This window comes from Vicugna pacos, chromosome 27 (genome assembly GCF_048564905.1).
Source record: "Vicugna pacos chromosome 27, VicPac4, whole genome shotgun sequence".
In the NCBI taxonomy this organism is placed as follows: Eukaryota; Metazoa; Chordata; class Mammalia; order Artiodactyla; family Camelidae; genus Vicugna; species Vicugna pacos.
Window position 1 is genome coordinate 14,841,653 of NC_133013.1, and position 12,625 is coordinate 14,854,277.

The window sequence follows — 12,625 nt, forward strand, 5'->3', positions numbered from 1 at the left end:
TCTAAGGAAAAAAGATCATATTAATGGATCTAAGGGAAAAAAATCACAACCATCTCCATAGATGCTAAAAAAGGCATTTGATTTTTAAAAAACCAACATTCATTCTTGATTAAAAAAAAATTAAAAAAACAGTTAGATTTGGAATTGATGGCCACTTTTTAGCATATAAGAAAATACACCTCAGTTCTAAGGGCAGACTCTTACTTAATGGGAAAACATATCTCCACTAATATCGGCGACAAGACCGGGACACACACTATCACCACTACCGTTGAACACTGTACTGTAGGTCTTAGCTAACTCAGCTAGACAAAAGAATATAGAAATACAAAGTTGCAAAGTGGGAAGGAAAGCTATCTCTGTTTGCAAATGATATGATTTTATACCTGAAAACTCAAGATCACCAACTCAAAAAAAAATGGCCATTAAACATAAAAAAGGTGCTCAGTCCCACTCATAGTAAGAAACAGGCAAATTAAAACCATAGTGTGTTAGCGTTCTCGCCTACCAGACTGCCAGAACCTTAAGTTTGCCAAAACACTGTGTGAGGCTATAGGTAAACAGGGGCTTTCATAGGTTGCTGGAAAAAGAACAAACTTTTACAATACCCCATGGAGGAGAATTGCTCAATGCCTAAAACAATTACTGATGGATGTATTCCCTTTGACTCCATAATCCCATTTCTAGGAATCTATTGCACTCATAAACCTGCCCAGTGCAAAGCAGCCTACAACCAGTTACTCGTTGCGCCATTGTTTGCAACAGCAGAAGTCTGCAAACTCCCCAGCAGTCTGGCAACAGGCCCTGGCTGAATAAAACGTGGTGCTGTCCTGTGTGGTGCTATGCACACACCCGACGCCACGGTAAAGAGGACAGGGAAACCCCGATTTACTGGTATGAGAAAGCTCCAGAATACGTGGATGCATGCAAAAAGATGCAAAACTGCTTTCTTGCAGTTTCTTTGCATAAGAAAATGATGACGAAATTTGTAAATATATTCATTATATATATATATATATATATTTGCTTAAATTTGCAAAAAGGAACACTGGAATGATAAAGAGGGAGAAAAAAGATAATTCTGCAGAAGAGGCAGAAGGGAATAGGTGGGAGGGAGGAAGGGACGCCAGATGTCTCTGTGGTTTCAACATTTGAAATGCATCGCCCATCCAACAAAATTAAATTAGACACATGCAAATATGAGGAAAACATATCTGAAAACTGTCAGTGAATTGGATCCTCGTGTTTACCACTTTGGGCTTCCGAAATGCCCTCTCCTTGCTTAGCTGGAACAGGTGGAGGGGAGCAGGGTTCCTCTCTACCTTCACCTGCCTGGGTCTCCATGAATAGGCATTAGAAGACATTTGGTAAGATACTGGGAGAAGTAGATCTCCCCATGTTCCTCCCATAATCAAAGAGGTCTCTAGAGCTGATTTAATTTCCTGGGCTGAGGGAGTGTGCCTTTGAACAAAGTAATTTCATAGAGGGAGGTTTAAAATCTCACTGAAAGTTCCTAGTTGATAACAGCAATTTATCAAGCACTTATTATGTGCCAGAAACGATTGCAAGTACTATTTATAGACAGTAAAACAGCCTCATAATGCTGGAAGTGGGCCTCAAAACTTGCCAAGAAAGAAGGGTCATGCTATTTGGATGTGAATCAAAATGATTGGGGTGAGAGCCTACTGTTTAAGAGTGGAGCCAGTTCATCACCAATTGTGTTATATGTAATTTTCTTTACTGTCGGGCACATTATTGCAAAGCTTCACCGTTTTATCCATGTAATGTTCACAATGACACTGACGGCTGCCCACTCAGCACTCATTCCTGGATTCTTCCTTGGGAACAGGGAGTTGATTTTGTTTGGATTCTCCAGAGAGTTAATGGTATCGTCAGCTGACAGGCAAACCCTGATTTGTCTAAAATCACTGGGAAAGCACATCCCTTTCACAGGTGATTAGTTTAGCCCCAGGTGTGTGACGCACATCTGGATAACATAACGGCAGAGGAGAGGGTGCTGGGGCCTTCTGAGAAAGGTTTCCTTGCTGTTAAAAAGTGAAACTCAGAGAAAGGCAGGCTCTTCCTCACAGGGACACTTTTCCGTGTCTACAGGACCTCAAGAACAACTCAGGCATCTTGGGCATCTTGCCATTGGATGACGAGTAGCCTGAGGCTGAAACGCCCCCTGAAGCCTGCCTCCCTGTGGAATTCTTATTACAAAGTGTAAGAAATCTATGTTGCAGAAGCCACTAGAGTGGGTCGCCTGTTACAGCCCAAAGCATCCAATCTGACACAGACTCTGTGAATTAGAACCGACTGTAACCCTCAATGCATAGACGAGGCATCTGAAGCACAGGGAAACTGATGAACTTTAAGATAGAACTTACCTTAAAGCCATGGTGAACCAGACCACGGCCAGAATCAGCGTGTTCATCCTGTAAGGCCCCATCACACAGTACAGGGCATTTTCCCAGACCTATAACCCAGAGCAGAGACGGGCTATCAAAGGCAGAAACTTGTAACTTGGAAGAGCTCATTTTTAAGATTTTCTTTTTTTTTTAATTGAAGTATAGTCGTTTCACAATGTTGTGTTGATGTCTGATGCAGTGATTCAGTTACACATATATATATTCCTTTTCATACTCTTTTTCATTACTGGCTATTATAAGGAATTGAATAATAGTTCCCTGTGCTATACGGTAAGTCCTTGTTTATCTATTTTATATATAGTGCAGATACTAACTACTATATCATTTTTAAGGTTTTCTAATAAGTTGCCTAGGAACCATGGAGACAAGGAGCAATGATTATCTCCCAGAGGCAGCAATTCTGCTCAGATAACAAGGAAAGCTTCTTCTCTTCTCACCGGCTGGTCTCAACCTCCCATAGCATCTGGGAACACAGCAGTGCTCCATGCATGTGACAAAAGCACACCGAGTGGGGATTTCTAGGCACTGAATAACTTTGAGTGCAGAGCTCTGCTCCCCGCCTGTAGGAATGGGTCACATTCCAAACATTTAACCACCAGACACGAAGGAGGTCATCCAGTCTCAGCAGACTCTGGCCGCTGGCTGCCTCGGTGCTCAGCAGCTGATTTGCCTCATAGGAGCCACTTCCCTGGAGAAGCAGCCTTGCCCTTCGTGAAGATGTTCTCAGAAATCACCAACAGCCCTATGGAGTCACTTCATTCACCCGCTCCTTTCTTCCTATGGATTATTTAAAGAGAATTTGCTAGAGAGAAGGATATTGACTCAGACTAGACATTGCACCTCCATTCAACATCCCTGCCTTGAGAAAGAAAAGCAAAGAAAAGAAACTAGGGTTTACAGAGTCTGTGGCTCAAGGGCTCACAGCGAGTGAGAGGCAGGTGTGGGCTGGGACCCGAACAACCCCACCCAAGGTTGCTTGCTGCCCATCACACTGCCTTGGGTTGGTGGGCATGTCCGAGAGCTCTATTCTTCATCCACTGATGTAACAGATTTCCATAGAGCCTCCCTCTCACCCACCACACGTCACCAATCATACCTGCTTAAAAGTGGTCTTGAATCTGACTAGCCAGCGCTGGTACCAAGTTCCTGTTGAACTTTGGATCTCAATGAATTCGTCCATTTGCTTGGGCGTTTTAATGTTGCAAACCTATAAAGCAAAGACAGTCGAGAGAATCTTAATCCCGCTTACTTTGTGTCCGACGTTTCAGTGTTTCGTTTAAGGCAACTACTGAATTCATTGACTTCTTGAGGGCTAGAGGGGCCTTTGGTGACCCTCTAGTTCAGTGATTTTTAACCAAAAATGCACATAGCATCTCTTGGGGGGGGGTGTCTTTCTCAGGTGGATATGTCCCATTGCAGACAAAATGAATCAGGGGCTTTTCACTCCGTTATGGCTCTGGGAAACTAGTGGGTCATAATACACTGAATTCCTGTTTTTATCTGATTTGCCTACAGTAGCGTTGACTCCACCTTAAAATTCACAGGTCTATCCGCATTAATATCACAGAAACCTAGAACCCATGTAGGTAACAGTGCGTGTGTATGTGTGTGTGTGTGTGTGTGTGTGTGTGTGTGTGTGGTAGGAGAGGAGGTTTGCTCTGTAAGACATTTTGAAAATACAGCAGAATAAAAGACATTGTGTCCTCCATTTGAACAGCAAAGGGAATCAACAAAATGAAAAGGCAACCTACTCAGTGGGAGAAAATACTTGCAAATCATGTATCTGATAAGGGATTAATATCCAAGATACATAAAGAACTCATACGACTCAATAGCTAAAAAAAAGCAAACGATCCAACTGATATAAAATGGGCAGAGGCGCTGAACAGATAGTTTTCCAAAGAGGACACACAGATGCCAACGTGTGTGAAAAAATGCTCAGCATCACTAATTATCAGGGAAATGCAAATCAAAACCACAGTAAGATATCACTTCACACCTGCTAGAAAGGCTATTATCAGAAAGACAAAAAGTAACAAGTGTTGACAAGGATATGGGAAAAGGGGACCCTTGTGCACTGCTGGTGAGGATGTAATTGGTGCAGTCACTATGGGAAATAGTATGGAGTCTCCTCAAAAAATTAAAAATAGAGCTACCCTACAATCCAGCAATCCCACTTCTGGGTATTTATCCAAAGGAAATGAAAACACTAAATCAAAAAGATATCTGCCCTTTCAGGTTCACTGCAGCATTATTTATAAAAATAAAAATATAGAAACTCTTGATAGATGAATGGATAAAGAAGATGTGATACACACACACACACACACACACACACACACGCACACACAGTGGAATACTACTCAGGCATAAAAAGGATGAAATATTGCTATTTGCAGCAATGTGGATGGACCTAGAGAATTTTACTCTAAGTGAAATAAGTCAGCCAGAGAAAGATGAATATTGTAATGATCTCACTTAATACATGGAATCAAACAAACAAACAAAACAAAACAGAACACCAAGCTCATAGAGACAGAGAGCAGATTGGTAGTTGTCAGAGGGGTGGGGGTGTCGGGGTGGATGAAATGGGTGAAAGGGGTCAAAACGTACAAACTTTCAGTTATAAAATAGGTCATGGGAATGTAATGTACAGCATGGTGACTATAGTTAATAACATTGTATTCATTATTTGAAAGTTGCTAAGAAAGTAAATCTTAAAAGTCTTCATCACAAGAAAAAAAATTTTTTGTAACTAGATGTGGTGACAAATGGTGACTAGACTTATTGTGGTGATCATTTTTCACTGTATACAAATATTGAATCATTATGTGATACATAACTAATATAACGTTATATGTAAATTTAACCTCAATTTTTAAAAATAGAGAGAGTGAGAAATTGTATCCTCCTTGCTACCCCTGATTTTACTGGTGGAAATCAAAGAACTAGTGGGTGGGGATAAGACTGTGTATCTCAGGACTCCCCCAAGGGCCCTGGAAAGTGTTGATTTGGCCAACGCCACAAGTAGCCCCAACGCTCAATCCTGACTCACCGACAGTGATTCTCAGCTTAATCAATGTTTAAAACAACCACTGAATGCCATAACTAACCATCATGTCAAGGAGACTCCTGACCATACAAACTCTTAGCCAATTTATCAAGGTTCGTGCATGCAGACCAATTCAGAGGCAAACGGAAGAATGTATTCAAAAAATTCAAAAACAGTTTCACCTCCTCCAACAAACCTTCCTTCTAGGGAGAAAAGGCTTTAGTCATAAGAGTGTCTCCATCATTTTCTTCAGCCCAAGGACTGAGACTGTGAGGAGACAAAGGAAGAGACGAAAGATGGGGCTGGATATCCGCAGGGGAATATACAGTCCCCGAATTGGGGGCAATTGGCTCATTAATTCCCAAGCACTGAGCCTAGGATGGATTGACTTTGTTTTTCTAAACCCTGAGAACAGTGGTTCTTAAATTCTTGGGAGGGCAGGATACCCCTTTAAGAATCTGGCAGATGCACAGGCAGGTACCTAAGCATGCCGCAATGCCTTTCCCAGCCCTTCCCAGCCGTGTGGCCTTTGCAAATGCTCTTCTGCTTGGATCAGACAGGGATGCAGGAGAGGGAACACAGCAGGCTCTGCAGGGGGACTCTTGGCTGGAGCTGGTCCTCGTGTGATGAGATACCCCAGGGAGACCAAGAACCCAACTGCAGCCACAAGAGGCCAGGGGGCAGGTTGACTCCAAATTAGGAAGCACCTTAAGAATCACACTCAGATGCAAATGTCTTTTCTTTGCTCCTGGGGAAAATAATAGGCTATTCCCTAGGGATGGGGGAGTGGGTGTGTTGACAACTTCAAGCACAATTACTCTAATTTACAATTAACTAGGATGCTTGTCTCTGCTTCAGTCTAAATTAGAATATGGCCTGTGTTGGGCCCAGCCCTGCAGAACACGGGGTACGCAGGGGAATATTTCAACTCCTTCCCCTTCCAAAGGTTTTACAGGCATACCTGCCGTCGGGCAGTTCAGAAGCTTGTGCGGCAGTGAATGGGGTTGGTGAAACCTCGGCTCTGCAGGGGAGGGAGAAGTGTCCTCCACCCTCTGGGGCTCCCTGGCTGGGTCTCAAAGTTAAACTGGCAAAACAGATTAACAGGAGAAAAGCACCCGCATTTTACTGAATTTTTACATGTCCATGGGAGCCTTCACAAGACAATGAAGCCCCAGAGAAGGGACCAGAGCAGAAAGCTTTTCTACCTTTTAGATAAACAGTAATTTGTCAAGAGTTGACAAGACAAAGGGGTTTGGACTGGGGTGAACCACTGGTGAAGAAGTAACTAAGAGGATAAGGGTTAGTTTAACAAGGTTTGTTTATACAGCCTTCTTGGCCCTAGGCTCCCCACCACTGGTCAGAAGAACGTCTTCTTTCCTCCTGGTGCGAGGAGGGCACTTTTCACTTGGGAGATTTATGCCCTGTTTCAGGGAAGAAGGGCTAGTTGGGGAAGGTCAGAGTGACCTTCTGCTGTTTTCTCAAACTCCTTCAGCTTAAAATAGTCAGTACGCCAAGGTACCATATTTGGGGGTAGCAGTCCTGAACCCCAGCAGCTCAAAGGTGGAAATGAGGAGGGCCACATCCAGGGCTCCCTGTGAACTCTAACAGCCTGGCCTCCCCTAAGCCCTTCCTCCAGGCTGCTGAGTGTGCTTACTGTCAGAGCAGGCACATAACTAGGTATGAGCAGAGAAAGGGGGACGCAGGACAAATGGCAGGGCAAAAAGGCGGGGCACGGGGCCAAATGCAGGAAACCCTACAACAGGCAAACACCAGGGGTCCCTGGGCAGAGAAGGAAAAGCAGGAACCTCTGGGTCATACCTTTTGGGGTGATAAGTGGCCTAGAGGCAGACAAAAAAAGGTGGGAAAAGGCAGGAATCTCCAGTGTCTGAGTGTAACTTTTTGCTCATTCATGCCCTCATTTCAATAAAATTAGCCTTATGTGAAGTTCCCCTCATGCACCGATGACATGACACTTCCGATCTAGACTAAATAAGGACAAAAATCCCTCCTCCCTTTGGGAAGGTGGAGCTGGGATGATAATCAGGAATATGACCCCAAACCCTTTCCTCCCCAGTGAATATTCTGAGCGTTCATTTTTGCACTGTATGTAACCAACTTGCCAAAGAAACTCAGGGCAGCCGCTCAGCTGAGCCTGCCCGCTTTCCCCTTGAGAGTGTACTATCCATCCCTTAATACGTCCCCACTTTACTTTCTTAACCTCCGTGTCTTGTCTCTGAAGTCTTTCTGGGATGGGACAAGAACTCGGACACCCTTTACATCTACCAGCAACGCTGTGAGCATGTTTAACGGCGGGGAGCAGAGCAGGTGCAGGGGACCCCACCCAACCTGGCTGCATATTCACTCCTGACTGCCGGCCACAGCCCAGCTCTCTGAGGTCAGTAACACTTTGGGGTTGTTTCTTTTTTCTTTTTTTTTTTCCCCCGGTCCAGCCAGTCATCCATTTCTACCTAATCAATATGATTAAGTCAGTACGGAACTACTGGGCCCACATCCTTTTTAATTCTTTTCCTGTGAACTGGTGAAAACTACTAAAAGCAGAGGTTAAGTGCCCAAGGACTCGGTAACTAGCAAGCATGTTGGGGGGAAGACAAAAATCTCAACCTTCAGAGCCTTACTCAGGGATTCCTGCTTGAGCTTTCTTCCTGGGGACGCATTCCCTTCCTGAAATGAGGAATTCTGGTCCTGAAGTAAGGGCTGAGTGTTGCCTTTGGAAACTGGAGCTTTTACTGAATTCCAGGCTAGGATCGAATTTCTCAAGAGTAAGCTGTTTACGTCAGAATGGGTTGTTTGTTAAGAGAGAACAACAGACCACTTCTCTAAAAACGGGCTCCTGTCTGGCGAATCCCCCGTGGTTGGTACAGAAGTGGTCCTTCCAGAAGCAACATTAGGAAAACCACTGTGTGTAAGTAAGGTCCTGCATGGGACGACCAGGGTAAGACAGAGGTGGAAGGTGGGGGAGGTCTGTGGTTACTGGGAAAGGCAGAGTCAGACACGCAAATGAGGGGGCGAGTAATCTACCGTCAGACTCCCTTAGGAGAACGTGGGGTTTGTTTGGAATAAATACGTCAATAACCTGCTTTGGGAGATGGGCTCAAAACTTGAAAGACCAGTAACCTTCACACAGTTATCCCCATATGAATACAGCTGGTTTTTACTTTCGTCTTTTTTTGACAATTAGCAGGACCGAGAAGGATTATCCATCAAAATGCAAAGAATAATGATGACTCAGGGATAGGGATGTCATCAGGGGTTTTTGGCTCCTTTTGACAGATTTTCTGGGATGTGCTTACATAAGAAGATTTGTTCTGTAGCAAACCAAGACAGTGAAGGGGAGAGCCCCCCACCCCCACCCCCACCCCGCGGCACAGGTGACCACACACTCACCGTGAACACCTTCTCCGGGGCCCCCTTAGCCCTCATGTTGGTGTCGTGGACGTGCTTGAGAATCATCCAGGCTTCGTCGTGTTTGCCCATCTGGTGAAACCAAGGGAAGAGACATGAAGAATCCTTTGCTGACTAGGGGTGGAAAAGAAGGAATTCAACAAGGAGGATCAGTCTGTAGAAAGCCTGAAGGAGGCACGTGGGTGGACTCTGAGCACTAGGGCTGTGAGAGCCTGCGAGTCCTACGGCCCCTCCGCCAGCCCTGCCCATCTGACCACCGCAGGCAGGGAGGCTCCCCCAACGTCGGAAGCCTCGCAGGACTCCAGGAGCAGCGTTCTGGAGGGGAGCGGTCCTGCAGAGCTAACAGTCATGATGGGTTCAGGAGCAGTGACAGCTTTACAGCGCATCGCATGGCCATAACATGGAAGAACTCCACGCATCTTTGAAAAGCCTCATCGTCGGAACCTCTGAAGAGAGTGGGTGCAGGCAGCAGCCCCAGGAGGGCCCCATCCAGCTCCGCCTAGCCTCGGGGAGCAGTGCTGCTGCCCTGGGCTCAGTGGGCTCCTGTGTCCCTCCGGCTCTGGCAGTCTGTGAACCCCAGGCACACAGCCGTCACAAGCAGCAATGGAACCGGACGTAATGACAGGTCAAGGCAGCCGACCTGGGACAAAGGGGCTGAGACAGCAGGCTAGCTCCTGTCACCGTCCCATCACTCTCACGTGGGGCCAGGGCGCTGACTCACCTCTAGCAGAAACCTCGGGCTCTCTGGCATGAACTTCAAGGCCACCATGGATATGGTGCAGGGCAGAGCGCAGACGATGACAAACACTCTCCAGCTGTGGAAGTGGTAATTGGTGCCCATGCTGAAGCCCCAGCCTGTGAAGGAACAGGATTTCTGATGCACGATCTTAGAGGGACCATAAAGAACTGGCTCTCGAACTACAAGAGCATCACTTGGGGAGTAAGGTAAAAGGCAGACTTTCCAGCTATGCCCCCAAAGCGTCTGATTCCGACAGGCTCTTGGAATCTCCATCTTGTCAACCCTCTAGGTAGGCCTGGCTGGACATTTATGGGGCCTTGGGTCAGGGTTGAAAAAACAGGCATCACTCCATATCTCTATGTATCTATTAAAATTTCAGCTAACAGACTGATAGATGACAGATGTTCTAATGCCCTGCCTTGACAAATAAGGAGCTGGAATGCCAGGCCCAGAACTGTCCAGGACCCACTTTTATAGGACCCCCTTCTGTCCTCACACCAGCTCCTCTTGCAGAATGAGGGGCCTCCTGCCAACAGATGCAGTCACTCCACACACCACCATGGTGACAGTGGGTGTCCTTGTCATGATCCCTCGAGTTTAGGGGGGATTCCTAAGTCCTAAGTACCCAGAGTGTGATCTAGCAGTCAAACTCAGATGGAGAAGAAGGGTTATGTTTAGAAAGTATTCTACCTCTGAAAGATTTTGTTTTCTTAATATGTGCAGATTATCCAAAATCCATCATTCCCTCATGCGTCTATGGTTTTTATGGTGATTTCAGTAATCTGCACTTAACACATTCATTAGGTACATCTTTGGGCCTTAAGTTAAATAGAATTAAACAATGAACTGCTTCCAAATATATGAAACAACGGTTAATCTGGAGACAGGGATTGTTCTACTCAATGATTTTTTTAGCTTGCCCTACTTTTCTCCATCAGGATTTCACAAGCAGCTGCTGGTGCTGACTACAATGGGAATTAATCTTCCATAATATATCCTTTTTTTTTCCTGGGCTGTGCCCCTGAGTTCCCAGAAAAATATTCTGAGTTTTGTAATTTTCTTTCTCAATGACTCAGTCACCCAAATTCCTGGTGCCAAGACCTCCCATCACTTCATTCCTGCAAAGGCAATTAAATGGGTTGCACAAGCTGTGTACAAACATCAGGGCTCCTCTCTGGATTACCCTTGCCTTTGTCCCTGCTGAGTGGAGGGGGCGTGAGGGATTAATGTCTTAGGCCTGTTGAGAAATACCATCAAATGTCTGATTCACTGTGGACAAAACATCTGGTCCTAGTAAAATGAGGCTGAAAATAAATAACCACTCCTCTTACACTGTGATTCCAGTCCACCACATCTCTAGGATTGGTTTTCCCCAAGCTAACGCCTGTTTCAATTAAGCCTAATCATCCGAGAGGGTGGTATTTTTAAATGGATTGTAAAAGTCACAGATTTTATACATATGGAGTAAAATACTCAACCACAAGCCCTGCCATCAGCCAGCAATGGTCAGCCAGCAGCCATACGCCCACCCACCCCCCAACCCCACTGCCGCCATGGGCATCCCACTCAGCCTTGAGATGCAAAGAGAAACATGGAGAAAATTTCTGAGATGATTCTAGTACTAGGGCTGGCTTCCTTCTCAGCTGCCTTAGCAATTCTAGCCCTATTTGCAGACTGCTGGTCCCACAAGGGAAACACGCCCTCACACTCAGCCCATGAGCAAAGCTCTTTGGCTTCTCTCTGATTGGATCACTTTAGGTCACGTGCTCGCCTCAGCCATCGCTAAACCCCAGAGGATGCCAGGTCCTGAAGGCTTCCATATACTTCCTTCCTCGTCCCTGGCACGGGGAGTGGGGTCAGTCGCACCCAAACCGCAAGTCTGCAACCCAGCGGAGAAGGAAGGACGGGAAGGATGTTGTGAGGACAGCAACCCATAATAGTCACTAGAAACTGCATGAGTTTTTCACTTCACTTACCACACACAGACACACATCAGTGTGTCTAGATCAAAAAGCAGTAAAAGAACTCAGGCTGGGAACGTGTCAACCAAGACTGAAGGAACCAAGGCTGGACAAGACAGAGGAACTTGTCCCAAATTACACAGCACCATTATTTTGACTCAGCTTTTATTCAGATTCTGTTTGTCTCCTTGCCCAAAAAGGTTTCTAACTCATTTAATTCAAATGTGGAAATAGTTTCTCAGTGTTAACACATTTGGATCAATTAACAGGGGAAATGATATTATAGCAAGAACTGCGGGGGAAGAAATCAATTCCTTGGACCCACATAACCAACAGCCCGCGGATAATAAAAGTGTGGGTCTGAGGGAAGGGTCGGGTGCAGAGCCTGATACTGGGAGTAATACAATTTTGTATCTAAAATTAAGGAGAACTGCCAACAGTGACAGAATTATCTGGAAAACCCTTCAACAATTTATGTCACTTTTCCTGTTCATATTTCTTCTCTGTCTCTGACACAAAGTCCAGTGGGATATGCCAAAAATTACATGATGTTCCCAAACCCATTTCTTCTACTTCTGGGCACACAGCTAGGTTACATTTTCCAGGGTCCTTTGCCATAGCGTGTGGTCATATTACAGATCTGGGGGCCAATGGGATATGAGCAGAGGGGCTGTGATCCACTTCCTAGCCTGCCCTCCAGAACCACCCATGTACAGCTGCCCCTGCTCCTTCCCCAAACCCACAGGTAGGCTCCGCGTTGAAGAGGGCAGGGTCACATGCTGGAAGGAACCTAAGCCCTGGGACTACTGATGCAGCAGAGCTGCCTGCAGATGAGAAACAACCAGCCAGGCTTTACAAGAGGGGAAACTTCTACTGTATGAAACCACTGAGATTTCAGAGGTTTCTGAGGGTAATACAGGCAGCACCCACTTAACTAATACAATAGGCATTGTCTTCGCCAAAGCTCCTTGTTTAAAAGACAAGACAGAAGCCTCCATTAGCCCAGAATATGCATCAGAGA

The 12,625-nt window shown here is 45.6% G+C and overlaps 1 protein-coding gene across 3 annotated transcripts in view; it reads right to left on the reverse strand.

Annotated features, from left to right (window-relative positions):
- SV2B (synaptic vesicle glycoprotein 2B) overlaps nt 1-12,625 on the reverse strand; it is a 157,392-nt gene that overhangs the window by 20,719 nt on the left and 124,048 nt on the right. For all 3 annotated transcript variants that reach the window (XM_072950726.1, XM_015234387.3, XM_072950727.1), the window contains 4 exons: nt 9,626-9,759; nt 8,887-8,976; nt 3,526-3,636; nt 2,388-2,476 (listed from right to left, as the gene is read on the reverse strand). In XM_072950726.1, the coding sequence (XP_072806827.1) occupies nt 2,388-2,476; nt 3,526-3,636; nt 8,887-8,976; nt 9,626-9,759 (424 nt within the window). The remainder of the gene's footprint in view (nt 1-2,387; nt 2,477-3,525; nt 3,637-8,886; nt 8,977-9,625; nt 9,760-12,625) is intronic.